General features: G+C 33.2%; 1 protein-coding gene across 2 annotated transcripts in view; it reads right to left on the bottom strand.

Moving 5' to 3' along the window:
• KCNH8 (potassium voltage-gated channel subfamily H member 8) overlaps nt 1–20,371 on the bottom strand; it is a gene marked incomplete at its 3' end in the record, with an annotated part of 190,712 nt that overhangs the window by 56,002 nt on the left and 114,339 nt on the right. For both annotated transcript variants that reach the window (XM_084509060.1, XM_084509061.1), the window contains exons 6-7: nt 15,187–15,344; nt 9,409–9,616 (exon numbers count right to left, since the gene is read on the bottom strand). In XM_084509060.1, the coding sequence (XP_084365186.1) occupies nt 9,409–9,616; nt 15,187–15,344 (366 nt within the window). The remainder of the gene's footprint in view (nt 1–9,408; nt 9,617–15,186; nt 15,345–20,371) is intronic.

Genomic DNA, 20,371 nt, shown 5'->3' with positions numbered 1-20,371 from the left:
ACACCATGCTAGTTTTCATATGGCTACCCAGCATAATCACATGGGATGATATGAGAGTAAGAGGTCAATTCAGGTCATTACAGACTGTTACAGTGTATGTGACCTCCATTTCTCCTTGTCTTCCACACTAATAGCATCCATGTTAGTTAGGTAACAGCTAAGTATGCTAACACTCACCACAATCCTATCCTTGCTTGCTTCATAGATTCCACAATATAATCTAAATCTTTTCTTCTGCATTCTTACCTAAGAAGCCATTCCATTGCTTTCTTTGGAACAATGCTGCCCTAACCAGGCAGTCATATAATAAACACTACACTAAATTAACACACTGATTCTATTAACACAATGTTTCTATTGTTTTACATATCAACTAGTGTTACACAGAAATCCTTCATTTACTCTTGCCTTCTCTTAATATTCTAATCCTTGAATAACCTAAGTAACAATAATTTCAATATGATTTTTTCTACGTATCATTTGAATGAAGCAAGTTGAGATCCAAATACAGTGAGCTTTTGTGAGGGGGTACAACAGGGGGTACCTCACTCCAAGGGTATATCTTAACATCATAACAAAACAAGAAAGCTAGTGTGTCAATGGGAAAGCACTCCATGTGTTTAAAGTGACAGTTCTGAGACTAAAACACCCATATCTACAGACCTGAGAAGTCATTTTGAAGGGTGTGATATAATCCTATGCGTTGGCATTTTTATCTATAGTTATCTTACATCTGACAATGAAAAATGATTTGGTATAATTAGGTATAAGTTTTTTACAGAATCTGGCTTGTGTAAAATTTTATAGAATGTAGAATGTCATGACCTCACAATCTTTTTTTTTTTCTTTATTTTTTTTCTGAAAGTAGTTACTAGTTCACCTTAAACATTGTCAACCAAAGGTACAAAAGAAGCATGAAGGTCAGTTAAAATGGAAGAGAGTCTGGAAAGAAAAGAGTCTTGAATAATTTCTTCATTTTTATATGGAAATTATCTTCTATTCTGGTAACAAGAAAACCCTTCTTTCAACAAACTGTTGCTCTGCTGAAGGGCAGAAAAAAAGATAGATAAATAGAAAGTAGGAATATACATAAATGACATTTCTAGATTAAAAATGTAATGAATGTTTGCACTGTAGAAAGAAAAAATACAGCAGGCACTATGGGATCACTATGGAATACAATATGACATTCTAAAACGCTAGGGTTTCTACCTAAAAGATGTGGCTGATAGAGGCAGTCCAGTCAAATAAAATGCAGCTGCTGAAAAGGTTTCAAAAAATGTTGTGAAGACTTCCCATTTTTAAGTTGGATTGAGACATACTAATTTTAACAACCAGGCCATGGTCTTTGAAACCAGAGGTAGTAACTTCTGAGAAATTTTAACAAAACCTCCTACTCCAGCAATGTGTAATATACACTAATGTTTTAGCAAAACAGTACAAAGTTCTCCATGAAGTGTAGTGTAATCCCATAACAAGATGTCCAAAGGAGATGGAGGAGTCTCCATTCTTGCTAGCTTTCATGATTTGGGTGGAACTGATTTGATTAATTGCTGATGATAGTCCTACTTCAGCCAGCTGGCTGAACTAGCTAAACTCCAGGGGTTCTTTCCAGCCAAAACTCTATGATCAGAAGTACAGCATTTAAGCATAAAGAGTCTGATGTAATGACTGACTGAGCAATGTTTTTATACAGAATATTTGCAACTTTTAAGAAATTACACTATACAATATTTCTGTTACAGAAGCTGTGTGGAAAGATCATGGTGTTATTTTGCCTCTTGGGACTATTCCCTCATTGGGTGTATACTAAGCAGATTTTCCCCCTGTACATGGCACTGAAAATTTCTATTACACTTGGAGATAGCAATAGTGTAATTTCTATTACACTTGGTCCAGATGCAGTTTTTCCACTGAGATAAAAAATGCTTTGTGGAATTAATGTAGGTAATCTGCAGTTAGACGCAGCAGGGCATTTTCAACTTTGTCAAACATCACGGGCTTCATCCACACACCAGATTTTTACTTTTCACTTAAAAATTGTACAAAATTTTTGTCCTAGGTACAAAACCTTGGAATTGTATTACTGAATACATAAAAACCTCATAATCCTTTTAATAAGGTACTTTAATTCCTATCTCGTCTGGACTGAAAATCCAATGGGGTATTTCAGTCCTGGGGTATTTTGTGATTGCTAAAATGGTTCAATCAGAAGGCAAGGTTTGGTATATAAAGGAAAAGGTAGTTTAATCAAGAAACTGAACCTGTAGAAAAGAACAGCAGGGAAGAATGACAGAATAAAACTTACTAAGGCTCAAAGCAGCTGAGATTAACAAATTAATGTTAAACTTTACAGAAAGGAAATGTTTCAGTTCAGTTCAACAAGTGGTTTGCTACAACTCTGTCAAACACAGAATGTTTTGGGTTTTCAAATGCAAAATTGAATGATTTCCACAAAATTAGATTTAAGGTTATATTTAAATTTAAATTTACATTGTAAATCCTGACAAGGTATGGTATATGTAGGTCTGAAATGTGGGATGCTTGTTGATTTAAAAAAAAAAAAAAATTTTTTCCTAAAATGTATGTATTACTTGTAAAGCAGGAAGAAAAGTAGGGCCACATTTTCAGATAAACCTTTATGAGACCTATATAGGTAGGTCCTCACCTGGCACAGAACGTGTTTCCACATGAATTTCCAGCATATGGTGAGGTGATTATAAGTGTGAGTATAAACCTATTTGTGGCAGTTAAATTTCTCTATGTCTATTCTAAAAGTCTGACAAACAAGTAAAAACAAACAAACAAACAAACAAGCCAAACAAAACAAAATCAACCTCTGTTCATATTGTATGAAAAATTCTACTTCTAATTATATGCAAATAGGAAAAGGCTGAATTTTCTCTTCAAAATCTAGATGAACTTTCCCTCCCTAATCCAAAAATTTCCCTCCTTATACCAAACTGTAAAACAACCAGATAAAAGAAAAAGATTTCTTACCATAAGTTTATTTGAATCATGTCACAAATCTAGTATTCTACACTGGAATTATTTTAATTATTTATGTATTTATCACAATTTAAAGAAATATTTCAAAGTTGTTTTGAAATGACTAAATACATTTATTCACTATAATTTATTCATGATTATAATTAAACTATTTTAGTTCTTAGAAGAGGAGAAAGTCATTCTCATTTCATATTTCTTTTTCAACTGTGTTAGGCTATTTTATCACTGGTAAATACTTCAATATTGTGGTACTTCCTTGTTTTTGTTTGTTTGTTTGTTTTCAAATAATATACAAGGTAATAAATGCAGTTTGTGATTATCTGTGAGATGGGTGCTTTGAAAATTGTCATGGCTTCAAAGTCTTCAAAGTCTTGCTTTATCCAATTAATATATTCATTAGTCATATATCACAATCCACAGGTTAATTATTTTATGAAAGCGTTGCAAGAAATAACCCAAATGTAGAGACGGAGTCTCTAAGACACTGATGGCCCACAATACTTCACAAGAATGGCAGCCATAAATCATTTCCTTCATATACTAACTAGAAATTAATTTTCAGCCAGATTATTTAACTCCTCCTGATATCCAAAATAGGCAAACAGATGTATGTATATATACACACAAACACACAAAAGGACCTTCAATACAATTTTCCCAGGTTATACAGAATTATAAATCATTTTAATAAATTGAAAATGTTAGCACTTATGCAAGATACAACTGTATCTTTTATTCCTTTTCTTAAAACCAGCCCTTAAAAATTAGAAAGGACAAGAGTTCCAAAGCAATAGATTGTGTGCAGATGAAAAGGAGATTAAAATCAAACATTCAGGTACAGAGATGGGAGATTGAGATGAACAACTGATCATGGCTTGTGAATGATGTCCTATGCAATTCAGTCAGCATAAAGTTTATTTTTCCCTGCAAGAATTCATAAATCTACACATGCCATTTCTAACCTGATGAATGTGTGTGTTTGGAGCAGTGAAGCTAACCCAATATTTTATTCTAGAATACAGATTTTTAGCCAAGTGTCCTAGATATAAAAAGAATAAAAACCTGAAATGAGAATGGAGGTATTCTATGGAAATGTAAATAAGTGAAGAATGACATGTTTTTAAAGCTTCTCCTAAAGTGAACATACCTGAATTTGTACAAAAGTACAAAAGTAAATATTTATTTATTTATGCTCTAATAACCCCCTCCTTAGTCTGGGTGTTATAAGTGATACTGTGGGTGGAATAACAAAAATTTGCAGATGAATTTCTGGTGGTCAGCAAGGAAATTTTGGGAGACAATTACACGAATTATACCTGACAACTTTGACTGTCTAAGGGAAGCAGCCTCCTGACTCTTGGCCTTCTCCTAATCTTCTCGCTACATTCAAGACAGGTGAGTTTCAACAGCTCATATGGCTCCCTCAGAATATAATCTGTTTCTTATAGCAACAGATCTAAAAGTCTTTTCTTATATTTGTTAGGAATTTGAAAGGGAATTGCATATAATAATTCAAAACCACAGATACACAATAAGAACCCTTATCTATACGTTAATCAGATAATTGTTAAACATATAGAAATGAGCACCAATGCATTGAAGTTAAAGGAATTACAGTGGTAGGATCAGTCAGGAGCCTCAACACAGTTGAGCATCTATTCTGTCTGTCAACTGAAAATTAATCTTATTTTTACAGATGGCTGAAAATCATGCCATGTGTCATGGTAACATCTGTTTAACCCACGAAACAAGTGAGGAGAACAACATGGAATGTAATAGCAAAGAATTTAACAAAGCTTTTTATCAGACATGTTTTTATCAGATATGAGTTAAGCTGCTGCACACAAAGTGACTGCTTTCTGAGGAGGAAAAGCTTGCTGAGGTAAAGATCTCTAGCACCTCAAGGCTGTGTCCACAATGACTATCTTCCAAATACCCCACATAGTCAGTTAAAATATCAACATAAGAGCTATGTAAGAGATATTGAAGATCTAGATTTTAACACTAGTAAATACTTCATCATGGCAGTTCATCAATCATATCCTCACCGTCCTCCCTCCCCATCTTTCTCATTTTGCCACAACATGGCAAAAAAAAAAAATAAGGAGGAAAAAGGGCTTACAATTGCAACCACTAAGAACAAAACACATATACTTTTCTGTTCTGTGTATTTTCATAGGGAGAACATTATCACTCCCATTGCCCCAATCCAAATGCAAATTAAGCACCTTATTTATTAAAATTGGCCAGAGGAAGAGATACAGAGAACCAAATGCTGCTCCCACTAAAGTCAATGTTGTGAGATCTGGGCTATGGTGCATATCTGATAACACAGCAAGGTTCAAAATACTATGTTACAGCATTACAGTTTAAAATGTTGGTTTCCAGTGTTAGCAAGATCTTGGTCTTGAATCCATGACACAAGCTTTCTGAGCTTTTTTTTTTTTTTTTTTTTTTTTTTTTTGCTTTTTGCTTTTTTTTCCCCTCCTCCTCAAAAATAGATGCACACATAAAAATGAATTTTCTTTTTAGTCCCAGAGTGGATTTCCCTTCTTAGAACAAACCTGTCCCTATATTTCAGCTGTTGTGTGCATTGCAGTATCCATACCCAAGGCACAACTTCTTCATGTAGACACTGATGAGACACTCCAGTAAAGAATAAAATGTATACTTTCCAAGGGGGAGACATTCCATTTAATGAAAAAGTAGAGGAATGTTATTTTTGTATTATATATTTTTTAACAATGTCAATTACAGAGCCTCCTAATGCTCCTTGAAATGAAATTTATGTAAGCTCTACTGACAGAAACTTGAGCCTCTAGCTTCAGTAATAATATAATTAAATCAAAAATTTAAAAATGAAAACCTGCCAATGAAGAATAAGGACCACACTCTACTGTCTTGCCTGCATTAATAAATCTCTTATGCATTATCCAAAATTTCAGAAAAAGTTCCAGCTGAAGCCTTCATGCAAAAGAACAGAATACTCTATGCCTTAAAATCATTACCTTTATTATACCCAGAAACACGTTTTCTCCTGTATGCATTATTTGTTTGTGATTCACTATGATCTCAAAATCTCATTTTAGTCTGCATAATAACTTATACCCTAAATGACATCCTCTCAGTATATCTCCCACACAGATGCTGTGTGAATGGTGTGGTAGAATTGTCATTTGAAGTTTTCTTAAGGTTAAAAGAAAAGTTAGTTAATATAATCATCTCTGTATCACCAGACTGGCAAAGATTATAGCACAGAGGGCCAAGACTTAAGTTCACTATATTTCATCAGCAAGAAGCTTGGATACATAGAGTAATAGGATTGAAGGAATTACTTAATATTTTGTTTCAGTTCATGTATGTGACACACAATCTTAAATAGAAATTTTATCAGTGCTGAAGTGGTCTTTGCAAAATAATGGCTTTATGCAAGGTATCTGGAATTTTCTGATCTTTTTTGTTTTAACCAGTTTCCAATACTTTTTAAACATTTAAATAATTTTAAACCTTTTCCCTTAAGAACAAAACAAGAGTCATAAATATTTAACTTCAGAAATAACCATTCTGACAGATATGGAACTGCTATCATTTTGACTTGCTGCACAATAACTGCATGAGCTTTGCAAGACTCATTGTAGTGTAATTTTTGTTATACATTTATAGCATCTAAATATTTCAGAGACTATCCATGAAGGTGGCAGAATAGCTTTCCAGACAAAAATACACAAACACACATCTGGGGCAAAAAAAAATGAAACAAAATCAGGTTGTAAGATCAACAAATAGGCAGTTTTGCCAGGTGGGAGGCTTAGTTTAAGAGTGCATAAGGCTAAGAGGTGCCCTGGCCCTTGCAATGGCGAGGTGCATTGACTGCAGGAAACATTACCAAGTCTCATGGTGAGACAAGCCATTGGGAGGCTGTTAAGGAGCAACTCCTTCCTAGGAAGCCCACTAGAAGATGTGAAATGTGGGAAAACCCAGTTAGAGCATTCTTCGCTGAGACACAAATAGGTCTTACATGAAATGGCTCTGTTCTGAATAAACTAGGTTTTGTTCTAAGAAGACAGTTGCCACCAGCCATCACCCGTGGGGAGGCAATGATGCAGCCCATCCTCATCACTAGGACTGTGATGGATGCTTTGATATAGGCTATAATTTGTGGCCTACACAAGCTGACAATATTTTTTCACAGCTACTTCCCATCAGAGAGACATTCCTTTTTATTGTTATTATTATTATTATTTCTGGATTTGTTTTTCTGTTACCAGTATTTGACCAATTTGTGCACAGTGGGCTTTCTTTGTGTATCATCCCCTACAGGTGCAGTCTTTTCTTTGAGAAGTTTGCCCTCTGTGAAGTGTTCAGCAGCAGGTTACAGACCAGGTTTATAGAGAAATAAACAACCAACTATAATAATAATAATAATAATAATAATAATAATAATAATAATAATAATATATAAACTTAAAGTAAGCTATGGGCAAACTGGTGAGATTTATTGAACATTCTTTCCTTTTTCTTCTTCCTTCCACAGCACCCTCACCTCATCTGAGGACAGACACTTTTAACATACTTGTAATTTTCCCTTCAGACATATCTTTATTAGATATTTAATAAAGAGTTAAGAGAGAAGAAAGGGTTAAGAGAGAGGAAAGAAATTAAAGGAGATAAGAATAGTAGATAATGACATCCAAATGCACCTCATGAGCCTTTGGCCAGAGGTGTTTACATCATTCCCTCAACAAACGTTTTTCCTTCTAGGAAATTCTGTCTCACCATCAGATATTGTTTATGAAACAGTCACATATTCACTGTGTTTCTCTTACAGATAACTTATATAATCTAAATTATTCACACACTTTTAATTACATTTTTAGTATTTAAAAGCCTAAGGAAAACTAGCAGAGTTTTCTCCTCCCAGTTAATTTTATCACTGGCCTTCTTTCATCTCCTGCTTCAGTTAACACATTATAGATTTTAGGTGAAGGTAAATACAAGTAAAATTAAAAACAAACAAACAAACAAAACAAACAAACAAAAAACAAAACAGAAAACAGAAGGACCCAGAAGAAAAAGGGAGAAAAAGGGATGCTTAATATTTATTGATATGCCATCTGAAAAATACAGTAAAAGATCTCCACAGTAAAGTCAAATGACTCTATATAAGGCTCCCATATAAGGGATATTGTTTTCCCATTGCAATATCACAAAGGAATAAAACCGTTAGAAATAACAATAAAAAATAAACAACAAACAAGAAAAGTTCAGAATCTAAAGAGTAAATCTGGAATATTCAAAGAAAACAGAAAGAAGTGTGGGTTGGAAACTAAACACTGAATATAACTTGACAGGTCCAATACCATCTATCCATTGCCAAACACCTTGTCATCTGTGCAAAAATACCACAGTCTGCAAATCAGCTAATCAATATTTCCAAAGGGATTTTTTATCTTGAATACATTTCAGGGCCTATCTGTTTTCACTGTACAGTAAAGAGTAGTCAGCATGCTTGAGGGAATCCCTGCTAATAAATTGTTTAATTTGCAAAATACTTTGTTTTCTACTGTGCTATGCTGTCTGTTTAGCTCTTTCCTATCTAGATCCTTGATTTCCTAAACATGGAAACACTTTAAAAAATCTCATTTTTTTCCACTTTTCCCATTTTCTTTCCAATTTAACCCTCTTTTCCAGGCTGATCTGAAATTCAGAGCACCAATCTCTTCAGCCAGAGATTGCCCACATACTGTTTTTTCTTATTGAATGTTTTTGTTACCATTTAGCCACAGGATATTTGGACATTTAAAACATTTAAAATGTCCACATTCAGTAGACGTTTAAAAGAGCTAGTGACCAGCAAGAAGGAAGGAAAAAAGGAAGGGAGAAGAAGGTTCCACCCCCCATTGCTCCTCCTCCTTGCTTAAAACTGATCATTTAAAACTATGCCAAAGAAGGACTTATGCCAAAGCTCAAACACATAGTATTTAGAGATTAAAGGAGAAATATTTTTTCTTTTTGAAGTAGATAGAAATTTACTTTTCAGTTTATAAATTTAGAGAAGACTAATTAGGAATCAAATTTTCAAGATCTCGAGAAACACAAATCGCACTGAATTTATATGACCAGATACAGACTCCAACATTTTTAGTGCAAATTTCTGTCCTTTACTTGTTTGATAGTTAACTTTAAAGAAATACTTACATTCAGTGTACAACCTGCTAACAAAAAATTATCGGATTTAAGCAATCCCTTGTCTCTAAAAACAGCATTAAATAATTGTATATGGTTAAACAAAGCCAAGAAACATCAAATGGTTTACATACATATATTTTTATATATTTTTTATATAATACATATATTTTTGTATACTTACACACACATCTGCATGAAAGAATAACTTACCTATGTCCCAGGTAAGGGGGTTATTCTGTTCCATCTCCCTTTTCCCAATGACATACCAAATGCAAGCCATCCAGTGAGCAAGCAAGGCAAACATGGACATGAGAAGTGTGAGAACAATTGTGCTGTGCTGGGAGTAACGATCCAACTTCTGAAGGAGACGCAAGAGGCGGAGCAACCGCACTGTCTTTAGGAGGTGGACAAGAGAAACCTAGGAGAACAAATAGAGAAAACAACTTGTCAGCTCTTGACATCTGTCACAATACTCTCTTGCTGCAATGAAACTCCATCCTCTAAAGCTGTTTGGATTTTTACTTTTGTTGTGTACATATTTATTTTAGTTACTTTAGTACTTAATACTAGATTTAAACCGTACAATGAAATCCTGAGATATCTTTCCTTTTGATTTTTTTCAAAATGTTAAAATTTTATTTTTATAAAAAAATAATAAAAAAAAAATTTATAAAAAATTGTTTGCACAATACCAGGTCTTTCCCTGCTCTAGAAAAGAAACTAAATTATCAGACTGGTTCAAGGTTCATTTGACTCCTGTGTGAAAAAAAAAAAAACAACACAAAATAAACATCTTCAAACAATGATCTTCAGTTTCTGCTATCAGACAAACAAACAGTAAGCATAACTCCACTTAAATATACATGACATGAAATCAGCTTAATAATTAAACCTGGAAGAGGCAACAACACAAAGCAGATATTTTGCAGAGTAAGGAAGCAAAAGAGGTGAATGAAGACTCAGATGTTTTGTTCAGATTTAAACTTGTGTTCAGGGGCCTGTGTTCCTTTTACTGCACTGTACTAACTCAGAGTCCAAAAGACTCTGTCAGACAGAGTCCATTAAAACTTCTAATACTAGCTTAAAAATTCCTTACCTAAAAAACTATTGCCTTTCAAATGTATGTTTCAAAAGCAAAAAAAATATTCTCAGAGCTCTAGGTGTACGAGGATTGGTCCCAGAGAAAATGCAGAAATACACAAAGTGAGAAGCCCCTGAACCATCCCATCCTATCCAGAGTATCCTCCAACCTATATCCACACCAGAGTTTGTGCACCTCCCAGCTTTTCATGGAATATTCTTGGCTCATGTTTCTTGGCTTTAGCAAACAATATGCAGATTAGAATGTAACACAATTTTTATTTTTTCAAAAACTAAATATGCAAAATTTCGTTAATAGCAAACATTCTTTCCTTCATTAATGAGACATTAGGATTAAAGTTTACTAGATACTTGGCAAATACAGGATACATACAACTACAGACTGAAAAAAAAAAGTGTCAAACTTGACGTATCTTCTCATAGCATTCCCAAAGCAATATAATGAGCTCTCTGAAAAGGAAGTCTCAAAGCATTGTTGGATCAACATCTTTTGTTTATGATAATCCAGAATAACCTATAGTTAAACCTTTCTGCTTCTATTACCAACGCTAATAACCTGAAAACTTCATTTCAGAGGTGTGCATTTTTTAACAACTGGGTGTAAGTTGCCTGATAAGATTTGTAACATGGAGTATTTTAAATTTACTCATGAAGGTTTAATGAACCATTGATTTTATTCCAATCCCAGAAATTAAGAGATTAGGTGGGAAAACTATAAGGAAAAATAAATAAGTAATTCTCTCCTGACCTTCATGTACTATTCACTACATGCTCATATATATATATATATTTTTTTTTTCACAAGAGTCTTTATATTTTTTCTCATAGACATAGTAGGGAAAAACAAACAAACAAACAAATAAACAACAACAACAACGAAAACAGAAACAGAAACATGACACATTTAAATTACTTTGAATTTTACAGCTGTGAGGATTTGACATGAGAGCACACAAGCTATTACAGGGTCCTCTCTTCTTGCAATTTTTTTGTCTATTAATATAAGTACGTGAAATTAGTTATGTCTGTGTCCTTAAGCACAAGAATATTTGCAGTTTGGGGCAGAAGGCCCTAAAATAGTTGACGGAATTGCCTTGTTTGCATTAAAATAATTATATTACAAATAAAATGCAATTATTCTAATTGAATATCATGTTCATCATAACAAACTACTCTTTTTCTCTGGCAACACATTTCCCAGTCTTTTTTTTTTTTCCGTCTCCATTTTTTATCTCACTCATAAGCTTGTTTGAGCTAAACATGGCTCTATTTGTTTTGCTCTTAACAGAAATGGTCCCTGTTCATGACTGACAGTTGCAGTGTTGCAGTAATATCTAAACATAAATATAGATGACATATATGTGCTGTGTTCATCACTATGAGCTCTTATCTTTATATGATTGCTTATGTTCCTCCACAGCACAAACAAATAATGACAGATAAGGTGAAATCAGTCTTTTAATCGGTTTCTCATAAATAAGAAATATCAAAAGTACTGTTACTGTAAGTGCACCCAGTTATTATCTGTGACTAAATCATTACCATTGTTATTGTTACAAAGTACTGCTGAGTATATAAATAGAAAATCAGATTTTTATTTTTTTTTAAGTGGATACGTTTCATTTTAAGGCTAATGACTGCTTCATTCTAAAATAATTTGCTCATAAATTTGAACACAGTTGTAATTAATCATAAATAATTGCAATGAATTTCCTCATTAGTTACACCAAACATTCTTCTGTTGTGTCTAATCTGTCATTGAAAGACCTCAAATGCCATCAGGCAGCTTTCTGTTCTTTGTCATAAATTTGGAAAGACAAAATGGGGAGTCAGCACTCATGCTTGTGTCTGTGTAGATTTTGCTCTGCCCACAGATATAAAGCCAACTAAATTTTCCATTTGGTTAATCATTTTAGACTATCTGGGTTAACCTTTTTCTGTCAAAGTGACAGAGTCAGAATTTTGTCTAAAACCAAAACTCATTCATAGCATTCTGTGATATTGAGAAGTACTGAGAAATAAAGTTGCTACAAAAGTAGTGAAGAAATTCTCTGCTTGGAAGCATCATGTCCTATGACAAAAAGGAAATAACAAGGAAACGTGATACATTTTAAATTTTAGTGGCAGCGATTTTTAATTCTTTTTGTCTGCTTGATTAACTGGCTTTTCTCCAAAAGTGACTTTCTTTACTGGCTCTATACCACCAATAGTTACTCAGAGTTGAGCAAATTAAATCATGATGACTAGTGCTTAACAGCCTGGTTTTTGCTTCGGCAGCATTTCACAGAACATTTCCATGGATGAAGGGATCCCTTAAATCAGATGAATACCAGGATGAGAGAAGCTAGGGTCTCAGCAGGCACTGAGGTTAGGAAGAAACATGCCTGAGGTCTCAGATCTCTGAATGTTTACCCATTAGTGATAATGCAGAATGCTTGTAAGGTGTAAAGGCAGTAGGACCAATTCCTATGGTTTCACTGTTTTCTTTTGAAATATCTCCACAGATAGCAAGAGACTCCACAGCTTTTCCACACACTCTAACTACACAAATCTCCAACCAGAGGATGATATATATGTGCCATACATACATTTGTATGTATGGCACTATACCTAGCTTGCAGAATTTAGAGCATCCCTAAAGAGTTGGCCTTTGTGCTGGGGCCTGAACAGCAAAGGAGTGAGATGCTCCCTGATGCCCCTTCTCACCGTTCTGTTGAGGCAACATCTGAGAGTCGATGGAGTGAAAATCTGAGAACAGACATGAGGAAATAGCTTATTAACTCAATAAAGTCTGAAAACAGTGGAATGTGATTCACACCTCCCCCCGTTCTGGAAACAGTTGATAGTCATTGCAATCTTGAGGATTATATTAACTGTTGCCTTGTCTTACCACTATGGAAAATACAATGTAGTAAGGCACTGTGTTCCCTTTGAGGAATCATATAGAGAACAAAAGAATTAAGTCTGCAAGGGTGAATACAGGGTACAGACTACATTCTGGATTTCATCTCAATTGCCAGAGGGAAGAAAGGGTTGGCCCTTGACTATTGTGTATTGGTCATTACTATACAGCAGCTAGCTACTGAAATTGGGCCAGAGCAAATGAAAGAAACAGACTATACGCTGGAAAACTTTTAATGAGACATTTAACTCTTGGGGCATATAGAGAGCTATGCCTGTCAGTCAATGCTTATTTCTAGATCAACATGCCTATATATTGTTTATTACTTGAGGAGTTAAGTATTGAGGACTGAATGACTGAATGTATCCTTAATCATCTCATGAAGGATCTACAATTAATCAGTGTTTCTGGATATTCTTAGTCACCATATTAGTGATCTTGTTAGGGGAAAAAAGTTAAAAGAAATAACAAACAGCAGATATGTGCTAATCGTATTATAGTAACATTTGTAATATTGAGACTTTTTAAACTGTAAAAATAATTATTAGATAATGTTTTATTTTCAATAAGTTATTATAGAAAGAATATCAGTTCCTGAACAACAACAAAGAAGAAAAATATCAGACATGGTTCATCCAATGAAAAAATCATAACAGAAGCTAAACCAACATATTTATAGTGGCTATTCAGTTTTAATATAAAGGACAAACTGAGATAGTAGTGTAGTTAAATAGATTACTCTCTGTTTAAACAAACAAACAACAAAAACAACAACAAAACAACAATCAAAAAACAACACAGTAATTCAAGAATGTGGATCTATTAACCGCCTGTTTTTAAAAGCTACTAGCATAAGAGTGACAGTTCTTAATATAACAAATGGAGTGAAAAGGGAGATCACTGAAGGAAGTGAAACTAAATGAATAAAAACAGACAGTATATCTTACATAGGAGTTTTACTGACTAGCGTTTTGCTTTCTGATACTTGTCTATCCTATCACCTATGTACATGTCTCTAACTCACATTTAATGAAAATGAGATTGAGTGCATCTGTTCACTGAAGATCAAAATCCTGAGAATAGGAAAGCAAACAGCTTAAAAGACTAAGTCTCTTAATGTGAAAAATCCACAAAATTGAGAAATCTCTGCCAACACTCTTTCCAATATTAAACTTTTAAAATTGTATTTCATCTTGATTAGTAAATTCTTATTCTACTAATGTTAATAGGACTATGAGAAGAAAAACCTTTGTCTTAGCATAAGTTAACCAATGCAAATGTAACCCACCACAACTGATATTAAGTGGAATCAACAGATATTGGACCCACACATTTTTCAAAGAGGCTTAAGCATTTTGTAATTAAATACATAACAAAGCTGAATTGAAACCAAAGCTAAAGTTAATGATCAGCCTAATAGATATTAGAACACAAATAAATTAGTGTGATACTTAAAATTTATCATGCTGTAATTTTTGCATTAGAATGCCTGTCAGTAAAGAGAAAGAAGATTCCCATATGAGTGAAGTAACCATCCATAACAATGATTACCACCATAACAACTTATAAAAATTAAAAATTCAATAACTGAACACAGCATAAGAAAGCAAAGGCCACAGAGAATTATATTTGAGCACTGTAAGCAAGAATGAACTAAGTGCAACTATATACAAATTAAGGATAATGGATCAGATATTTACATATATTGCTTTCCTGTTAATGAATGACCACATTGACACCCAACCTCATAATACTTTTAATTAGCATTCTATTTCTTCCTTTAGCATTCAAAGTAAAAATACACAACACTGCTGCAGAAGATACCAATGTATTTTACTTCATTCAGTTTTAGTTTCTGGATTTGAAAAAGAAAGAAAGAAAGAAACAAACAAACAAAAACCAAACAAACAAAAAAACAAACACCAAAACCATCTTCTGAAAACAAAACAAAACAACTATTAAAATAGACTATGGTTAGTACTTACCACAGTGACGTTGAAAGCATAAAGAAGATCAAAAGGAAGTGCAGCAATTAAATCAATGATAAACCAGGTAGTCACGTAGTGGATACAAATAGATCTTGCTTCAAATATAACTTGGCCAGACTTGCTGACATATGTTGTTCGGAAATTTAAAATAATATCTGCTTGACAAAAAAGGAACAGAATTAGAGACAGTGATTTCTTTGTTCTGGGGGATAGCAATCCCCACCACAACATTGATTGTATTTTTTTTATGCATAGCAAAGACTGGAATCTAAAACAGAAACCCATAACATATGCTTGTAACAGATCCATAGATTTAAATGCACAAAACTGTTCTGTGCAAGAGTAAAAAGAATATTCAAAACATTTAAAACTTGTTGATTTCAATGGGAGCTTGAATTAAAATAAATACATTGTTCTTTAAACAGTACCACATACAGTACTTTCCAACTGTAGCTTTCTTTATGAAAAATGAAGATATGATTATACATAGAACCTATGGATAACCATTTTAAGATTTCAGAAAAAAACAAAAAAACAAAAACAACAAACACACCAAAACCACAAGACATTAATTACTTAAATTAAAATGCCAATTTGAAACTTTCTTTTAGTTTCTGCCCAGCATAGATGATAAATTATGTCATTCTCAAGGGTAAACTACTTGTTTCTCAATAGAAAAGTGCTGAACCCATTTGGGAAAAAAAATTTTAAAAAGGCTTTTCATTTATGATGGTGATCCCAAAAATGGTATGAAATGCTTCATGGCTTGTGCACTTTACATGTTCCTATTTAATGTTCCAGGATGAGTGCCTCTCGGTATGAGATATAGTTTTGACATGTCTTGCCCAAACACATTAACACTCAACTAAAAGCTCAGCTCTTGACAACAGTCTCAATTATTTTCATGTCCTACACGATGAAGACTATAATCTGTCCTTAAGCTATGCACCCAGTTTCTACCAACATTTGTGAGAACTACTTATATAACTTTTACAATGGCAGAAAGCAGTGCAATGAACCAAAAAAGTTGGTGTTTTACAGCTTACTAGCTTACTACCTTACAAATTCTAACACCTCATTTTGAAGACCATCTCATTTAAAAAGAAAAAAAATAAAAAGTGATCCCAAGTGTCAGGAAGATGTTCAGAATGCAATTGTATTTTTTTTTCCTTTTTTTTTTTTTTTTTTTTTTCTCCTCACAATAATAGTTAAAACAAACAAACAAGCAAACGAACAAAAAACTTCAAGGTGATAGTCTTGGCAACCCAAAAGCCCAAAAGGTTTTTCCCAAAAGGAAAGCTGCTTTGAGGCAGCTTTCTAGATGTTAGTTTGGTGCATAATAGACTTGTCAGCTGTGCAATTTGTAATCTGTGTAGTGTATTATTAAGTGTTACAAAGAGGAAACTGCATTCATTATACCATTTGCAGCAATGGCAGCATTGATTTCTTTCTGTCTGTTAGACACAAGATATGCCTGCAGCTGCTTCTTCTACATGCCACTCTTGCACAGAGGTGGCAGCTGTTGCTGAAGGCTGGTTCCTCACTATGCACAGCAAGGACTGTGCATGTGTTTGGGAAGTGTTTGTTGCCCCAAACATAGGTTTCTTACAGACTCTGGGGAAGGGGAGGTAAAAGTGCCAAATGGAAAAACCTACACCCAAATCCAGCCTCTTGCCTACTAGTGAAGGTGAAGGTATAGGAAGATGATATATGCCTTGTAAATGGAAATAAACACAGAATGTATTTAAATGGTTCAGTCTATATAAGAAATTTGTTTTATCTTTGGATATAGACATTTCCTTTCCTCACAGACCCTGCCCCAAGTTCAGCAAATTCTTGAAAAAAAACCTGTGAAGTCCTAAACTATAAGCATACCTTAACATTTAACTCTTCAAAATTAAAAAATGTAACAAACACTGCACATCATGTTAGAACTAAGAAATGGGGAGTAGTAGGACTCTACTCTCTACTTTCATCTACTCTTGGATTTTGGGGCAGTTCATGATGTTTGAAAATATTTATTCCTGTTATACACGCATGAAAATGAATACCGAGTTTCTGATAGAATTTTATCCTGTAATTTTCATTTGGTGAAAATACAATTACTGGCAAGCATGAATGAAGAGACTCTGCTCAGACAATGAAATGCAAAAATGAGCATTAAAAGCTTTTTTTTTTTCCCTATGATTTATATAAAACAAACAAACAAACAAACAAAATAATGAACAACAACAAAAAAAGTGCTTATATAGAACACACACACACACTGAAAATGAAATAGTTAAATATTACTCAACTCAGTTTAAATGAGCCAGATTTTTTTTTTTTTTTTCAGTTAGTGTTTTTCTTGTTATTCTTAGGTATTTTTCTTACGTCTGGAAATTTCCATTCATTGGGGACATTGCTTTTAATTTCTTAACATTTTTTCTCTTTTTATTTTTATTGTAGTTTTTGTTTTCTGTGCCATTACTTCTGAAGTTGGCTTTGGAAATGAAAATCTACTACACTGTTGCTAGTATAATGAGGACAACTAGTTTAAAGGAAAGCAAGAGAAGTAGCACCTGAATGGATTCATTTTAATTGAGTCAATTAACTAAACTGAAAATGCTGCCTCATTGAGGGAACATGGACTGCCACTAGTACATATTAATGCATTTTTTTCATTTCAAGAATTTAATTTCAGAACATTTTCATGCTTAAAGAACATTAAAAGTAAAATACCTTTTCATACCTTATGACCACAGTTACTCAAATAGAGCTGCCATACAGCCCATGCAGAAAATACTGCTGAAGTCCTATAACAGTATACACTCTTCTTCAAAATAGTTTGAAACTGAAATTCATCCACCTACAAACTTTACAAGTTTCTTAAACTTTGTTTTAAAAATAGTGGAATTGCTGACACCGAAATGAATTACTAACTCATACATGTTTGAACAGGAGATGTGATTACTCAGTATCTATGACTGTGTATCCATCTTAAGAACAACAGTATCATTTTTTTTCCTTTAGCATGTTTATATAGATGCTTTACTCTGAGTTTGCTGTCATGTGCTGCTAGGACATTGTGATGATGCAAGCTATGAGGAATTGGGGCCAAGGGCCCCTATATTTCTGGGGAAAAAGGTATGAATTCATCTAAAGCAGTGCCAAATATTGGTATAAAATGTTATGAAAGTGTCAGTTTTATCACCTCCTTGAATTCTGCTCAGATTTGCCTTGAGATATCTATTTTGTGCATTTATATTATGTTAGATAATGTTGTGAAACACAAAAGGATCTGATGAAATTTGTAGCTGCTATAAAACATCAAGCTTAATTATGTATACGTGATTTTTTCCTCTTAACTGAAAAAAACACCTCCCTCACACTTAGAAATGAAACCAAACTACTAAATTTTAGTTTGATCACCCCAGAAATTTTTTTTATTATTTTTTTTCAAAACAAAATCAGAGAAGCACTATAAAATATCTGTTGGATTTTCATTTTCAGCATGTAGTGAGACAAACGCACATTTAATTAATTTCATTTCCAAATAAATTTTTTTTTTGTATACATATTGCTCATCCAAAAAAACCAGGGTGCTTCTGACACATATTTTGCTATTTTACAATAACAAAAAAGTTAATTGTTCCAGCTCTAAAACAATGTTGTTTTGTGTGTTGTTTTTATGCTCTTTAATGTTGCTGGGAAAAGTTATTTTTCCAATATATTTTATCCTGTCTTCGACTTTCATGCATTTGCTTCTATTTTAGCAGTGAAATACAGGCACAAACAAAGTAAGTATGCTTGTTTTCAAGGACAATTTACGCCTACAAATAGAGAGGCAGTTACTGAAAAATGTACATTCATATTGTGTAGGACAATAAACACAACACTGTAGGTGCCTTTAGATGCAGATATATACCAGTTATAAAAGCATTCTTAACTATTCAATTCTTAAAAGCCTCTAAAAGAATAATTACTTAACATAAGATTAGAAATGGTGTGTGAATTTGGGATAAATTAACATTACAATTATTTTAAAAAAAAGTTATTTTTGATTAAAAAACAGTAACCATTTGGACCTGGAAAATATGATCTCATCATACATACATACATACTTTGAAAAGATGACTATCTATGATGTGAACTTGGAAGTGTAAAATAATTTTTTTTAAGACTTTAAGTGTTTTATCAATACATTTGAACATTTTTTAAGCATGAATTAACAATCAGATCAATTGGAATTCAATAAGCCCTGCTAGTTTGAAAAAAAAAAAAAAAAAAAAAAAAAAAAAAAAACTGGAGGCTTTACTTTTACAAAGTAAAATAGAAAATGCAACTGAAGTTCAGGAAACATCAGCGGTTAACAAAATTACAAGTCTGAAGCTGAATCACCAGTATTAATTTTCAATACAACGTCATAAAACTGGAGAAATGTTAAGGAAATGGAAACTTGCCAGGATAATTTTAATAATTCAGGGGGAAAAACAAAAAAGCAACCTTAAAAGTGATAATCCAGAAGTCAATAGGTTTGCTAATCTCAGATAAAATGAGGAAGCAGATCCTTCTTGCTGAATGTGTAGCAATAACAAGACATGTAAAAGTATAACTGATGCTATTAGTTAATGAATGATGTGAAATCATCACTGTCTCTTACTAAGAAAAATGTCTTCTTGACAATTTATCAAGTTAGTTGTTTTCTGCAGCATATTTATATGCACTGAAGTTATAACTCAATTTATTTCATCCTGTATAATTGTAATTTGAAGATTTGCATTATCCAGAATATTAAACACATAAAACACAAGCCAAACCTGGTTTGCTGCTCAGTTTTAAAATGATGTTACTATGGGTTTGTTTATAAACAAAACTGTTTCTAGACAATTTATCTTGGATGATTAAGTTTTCAATGTTATGATAGTTTTTAATAGAGAAGACTGTGTACCAACACAAATCCAAACATAAAATCAGCCATATATCACTATATAATAGGCAAAATACGTTTAAAATCCAAGACAGAAAAGGTACCTAAAGAAGAGAGAAATAGAATTACAAAAACTCTCTGGACTTCACTTTACTTCATGTTATATATTCAACTGTTGGTTTAGTCTGTTCCAAAATACAGACAGAAGAACTGACTTTTGCATGTTTTTACACATTGATAGACTAATTAGTCAAAATAGGATATACTGGATAC

Source organism: Aythya ferina (genome assembly GCF_964211825.1).
Source record: "Aythya ferina genome assembly, chromosome: 2".
Taxonomy (NCBI): domain Eukaryota; kingdom Metazoa; phylum Chordata; class Aves; order Anseriformes; family Anatidae; genus Aythya; species Aythya ferina.
The sequence above is the reverse complement of the archived record's forward strand: the minus strand, read 5'-3'. Positions and strand labels throughout refer to the sequence as shown.